This window comes from Cottoperca gobio, chromosome 15, assembly GCF_900634415.1.
Source record: "Cottoperca gobio chromosome 15, fCotGob3.1, whole genome shotgun sequence".
Taxonomy (NCBI): Eukaryota; Metazoa; Chordata; class Actinopteri; order Perciformes; family Bovichtidae; genus Cottoperca; species Cottoperca gobio.
This window is the reverse complement of record NC_041369.1, coordinates 15,894,912-15,899,911: the sequence shown is the minus strand read 5'-3', so window position 1 is coordinate 15,899,911 and position 5,000 is coordinate 15,894,912. Positions and strand designations below refer to the sequence as shown.

The 5,000-nt window shown below is 40.0% G+C and overlaps 1 protein-coding gene across 2 annotated transcripts in view; it reads left to right on the top strand.

Moving 5' to 3' along the window:
• The window catches only part of LOC115020192 (cGMP-dependent protein kinase 1), a 77,962-nt gene that overhangs the window by 4,897 nt on the left and 68,065 nt on the right, over positions 1 to 5,000 (top strand). For both annotated transcript variants that reach the window (XM_029450140.1, XM_029450139.1), the window contains exon 2: positions 3,622 to 3,788. In XM_029450140.1, coding sequence (XP_029306000.1) covers positions 3,622 to 3,788 — 167 coding nt within the window. The remainder of the gene's footprint in view (positions 1 to 3,621; positions 3,789 to 5,000) is intronic.

Genomic DNA, 5,000 nt, shown 5'->3' with positions numbered 1-5,000 from the left:
TTTGTCTCGAGCTCTCTTCTTTCCAAACTCTCGACCAAAGCATCTCTCTCTGCTCAGCTCGGTCTGGTTCTCAAACTGATACTGGCACTAAAATAGACGCCTGTTGTAAAATAATCCAGCTGTCTGCTGGGTTTTATCTTGAAGGTTGTGCTAGTATGAATCAATACACTTAAAGTCTTTCTACTTCATTCTGCTTGTCATTGAAAAATAGACATATTGAATATAATCCATTTCTTTTCAAAACTGACATTTTTCTCCATGAAGAGTCTCAGCATTATCACATAAAAAAGAATTTATGAGTGACAGCGGATTTGTGACGATAATCCCCACAGGAGAAACTGAATGGACAATTTCTTGATTGATTTGAAAATGAACTTACTTTACAGTTGTTCAAGACTTTGAACTGCAGCTTCAATTTTACTGCCAAGCGTCCGACACACCTGTTCACACAGAGTGACATTTTGCTTAATTTCTCTCTTCTAATATACACGAAAAAAAGATGACTGGAAAGCAGCGGACTGTTGAATATAAATGACTTGAGCGTGTTTGAGTGATATTCAGTTTGTTTCGACATCTGTGCTTGAGTAATTCATTTGAATCAAAGTTATTTTTTTTTTGTGAGACACTTCTAACTTTTGTTATTACTCAATTGAGAATAGAGACGTTTTCTTCTTTCTTTTTAACAAAATACACAAGTGTCCTCATGGGATAGAAACAGCTCCATTACATTTTCATTTTGTTTTGGTTACTGAAGTGTACCGATAATGCCTGTTGGATTTGGCTAAATGTTTAGATTTTCCTTCTCACCTACTTTATCTTCTTTGCGAGACCCATAAGGGCGTTCATTGCACATAAGCTATCCATCCCTCTCCTTGGGTCTGCCTCTTATTTCTGTTAGCCTCTCCCACTTTCTTTTGCCACCCCTCTCCTTTTTTCCTCCTAAAAGAGCATATTTTCTCCTTTTAAGGAAGGCTGAACTTGCTCAGCTCTAAACTTCACTAGTGGGTGAAGGCAAATATATCATCCTCACAAAGGAGAGGAAGACAGATGTTTTTATAAGGGTCTGGTTAGAAGATGTTGCTATCAGAGGTTCAAGTCGGGGGGTCCAGCTCAGGGTTGAGAAGGCCAGAAACTTCCTGGGATTTAAGTAACAGAAAGAGGTACAATGAGGCACATTCCCAAACAACTGCAGGTCAACTCAACAATAATGGATTTCCTATTTGTTCCGGTTCATTTGTTCGCATTAATCGCTTAAAATGAAACGTATTATAAAGCATCATTAACTCAGTAAGCATCATAGGGATCACCACATTCCAGACCGGCACTTTACACTTTTATTATGGTTCATTCCCTTAAACTTAATGAGACCGGCTAACACTCAATCATCGTCTCCTCCGTGTTTAGTCTCTGCTGAAAAAGGACGGAGGTTTGGAAAGAACATAGATTGCAGGATGAGAATTTTGAAATAGGTGCAACACCTCCTGCTCTACTCAAATCCCAGGAGTCGCTTGTTCTGCCACTGGAAGACTGGATAAAACATCTCTAACAAAGAATCTTTGGATCATCCTGGTTCAAATAAATGAAAATCCAGACTTTGGAGGCTTGTTACCCCACCGTCTCTTTCATCTTTCTCATATCTGTAAATTGTCCAACAAAACAGTTCCCTAAGGGGAATGCTGAAAAGGCTTGTTTACAAAAAACCGGGAAGTGTGGGGTAATGATGCTGTCAAATCTGAGTTTTGTCCAGTGGCATAAATTCACTGCGATAAGTGTACAAATCTAGTGTTTGCACTTTAAATAACTCAAGTACGTAATCTGTGTTTTCCCAATAGATTGCGACATCTAGCTAATGTTGCTGTTTAGTAATTTAGCTCCTCTCCCAGCTCTTCATAAGTATCTCAGAGAGTAAAAGCAAAGCTGTTTGGTGATTCGCCGACCTTGAAACCTTAATTGAAAATTAATCAGTTTGTTGAATGCAAAACGCACAGTATGAGAACCTTGTTTTTTTTTTTGTTATTTTTGTAGCGTGCTATTTTAAGACTCAAAACCAAAACTAATCACTCAGCTGAAGATGATGATGCTTGCCAGGGTTGAATATTTACGTGCCAGCTATGATAGCTGCTTTTCAGTGCATCTCTCACAGCTTTGGCAGTTATTCCTCTCAAAGAGCAACAGTATCACAGATCACATCAATCAAAGATGTCATAAATGTGTCTCAGAATTTAATGGGGAAACAATCGTGTGACCTTAAAAGTTCAATAGAAGCCCTTGAGACACACTGGCTATAAAAGGCTGTAGATGAATAGACAGAGGGGATTGTTGTCGTTGTTTTAAAAAGACAAACATGCGCATCGTGCTCAGTACATAAAAAAAAAGAAACTCTGGGCACTGCTGATATTGTATAATGGCAGAACATTAAAGTTTTAGAGTTTGAAGTTTGTGCGGTTTGTGTAGGACTTTGCTTGGTAGCAGGGCGGAGAAGCCTGTGTGTGTTGTGCCAGCGCTGCTTCATAAATGCCTTGCCGTTTATTTGCCCTTTTAAGTTTAAGCTCCTCAGGTGATCAGCGTCAACAATGCACCAATAAATCCGTTTCTGAAAAGGGCACATAGCAAAAAAAAAAAGGCAAGAGGCAGTTCACCAGACTTTAAATCGTACTAGCAGAGGATGGAGAGAGCTTTTAGGGTATAAAAGTTTAGCTTCTCAGGAAGGGACCACTTGTTGGATTAACCCTAAACCAAATTATTTACCTCATCTGTCCAGCTGACACAAAACCGGCCACACTGCTGATGACGTGCTTCAATGAATGACCTTAACTCACTGTTTAGGGTCGGGCTCGCCTCACATTTCTCTCCCGTCTCTTGACACTTCTTCGACGGTTTCAACCTTCGCTGCCCCTGGCTCTCGTTCACCTGTTGTTAACACACGGACACCTGATGAGCAAATGTCTCTCCTCCGTCGTTGGTACATAAATAGCATCTAATGTGTACTCCTCGATCTAAATGATAATTTGACTTTATGTCCCCTTTAGCCCGCCTGACAAAGTGCTCTGTGCACCGCGCTACACCTTGACCCATTAGCTTTAGAGTAAATTACATTCTCTCTCTTCCTTGCATAGTCATTGCAAAACATACCTGTGGAATGCCCTAATGGCTCCACAGTCTGAAGGCTTTTTTGGCTTTCAGAAGTGCACCCCTGAATGGAAACAATCTGCTTCCATTACGCATGGATTTATCTTTATTTATTGACTTGTTCCAACAGTTAGAGAGAACAAAAAGGGTTGCACCTTGATGTTTTTGAAATGAGGATATGTTTTTTGAAAAGCCATTGTGCAGTTTGAGTGAGTTTTGAATTGCTTTAGAAATAATCGCCATGCCTGCCTGTTGAACGGGTCAAAATGCTCCAATGGATTTGAGAGAACATTTTAATCTCAGGCAAAGTCTTTGCTCGAGGCGTGTGTGTGTGTGTGTGTGTGTGTGTGTGTGAGAGAGAGACATTTAATCTTTGTGGTACTAATCGCTCCCTCTCATTATGTACTGCTACAATAAACAAAACACAAAAACAATATGAATTTATGTTTGCACAGTGATGATCACGCGCATTTTCTTTCACCTTGTCTCCAGGTCAAAGGATCTGATCAAGGAGGCCATCTTGGACAATGACTTCATGAAGAACCTGGAACTGTCCCAGATCCAAGAGATCGTGGACTGCATGTACCCTGTGGATTATGGGAAGGACAGCTGTATCATTAAGGAAGGCGATGTGGGCTCGCTGGTCTACGTCATGGAAGGTAAAAGCACACATGCCCAGAATGATAACGATAATGACAATTCAATGAAATGAAATTGAATTGTTAGGGTTAGGGTTAGAACGTAAGGATTACTCCAACAAGATGTATACTCGTTTAGAGCAGATTTAAAGGAGACATATCATGAAAAACTCACTGTTTCAGTGCTTGTGCACATACATTTGGGTATCTGGAGTGCCGAACAACCCACAAACTGTGACATAAGACAACCCAGTCAGTTTTTTAGGTTGTAAACATGGAATTCAACAAGCCATGAAGATTCAGCTCCCCGTCCTTCATTAGAATGTACTGCTCCACATCTGAGTATCTCCAACAATAGCTGGATAACTACCTTTGAAATTTCTATCACAGGCCAATCAGAGCAGACTGGGTTTTTTCCGGGAGGGGGGCTTAAAGAGACAGGTGGTAAAACGAAGCGTTTCAGACAGAGGGTGAATCATAGGGGTGAATACAGGTATATTCAGACAGACAGTGTAAGAAAAATCATGGGCTTTTTTTACAATTAAAGCATGTAAACATATTCTGATAGAAATGTAAATTACTAAGTATAATAATAAGTATGAAAATGAGAATATTATGTTCCTTTTTAAGTGGATCTGTAAGGCTGGGTCTGGAGAGCTTTAATAGCGCCCGTATGACAATGACAGAAAAGAATTGAAAGGGCATTATTGATGGGTTTCTGCAGAGCGATGAACTAAAATTCTCAAAAACACTTTGTGATGCAGTATGATTTACTCATGTGCCATTGATTTTATTTTGTGCGATGCTGTGCGCTCCGTGAGTCCTTTCTTCTTCATTCTTTTTTTAGCAGTATTGTTTCAGCATGGGGTTTTTATTTTTGTCTCTTTTCTTTTTTAATAAAAAGAGTGTCGATGATACAGAGGGTGAGAGTTCTTATGGCAGGGACAACACAGCGTCCACGCTGGCGCTGATGGGATTTGTGAAAAGGCCTTTTTGCTACATTATTTGTCACATATACAATAAAAATGTTCAGAGAGCCATCGTCCCTGACAATAGATTTGACCTCAAGGAAAATGACCTCAGTCAATGCTGCACATTATAACTGATCTTCATAGAGGTGAACTTTGACGTTGATGTTTTAAGGTGGAAATACTTTCCTCAATGCCTAAATAACATGGCAATGAGAGAGAGAGAGAGAGAGAGAGAGAGGATGACAAAACTGGGACGAGATAA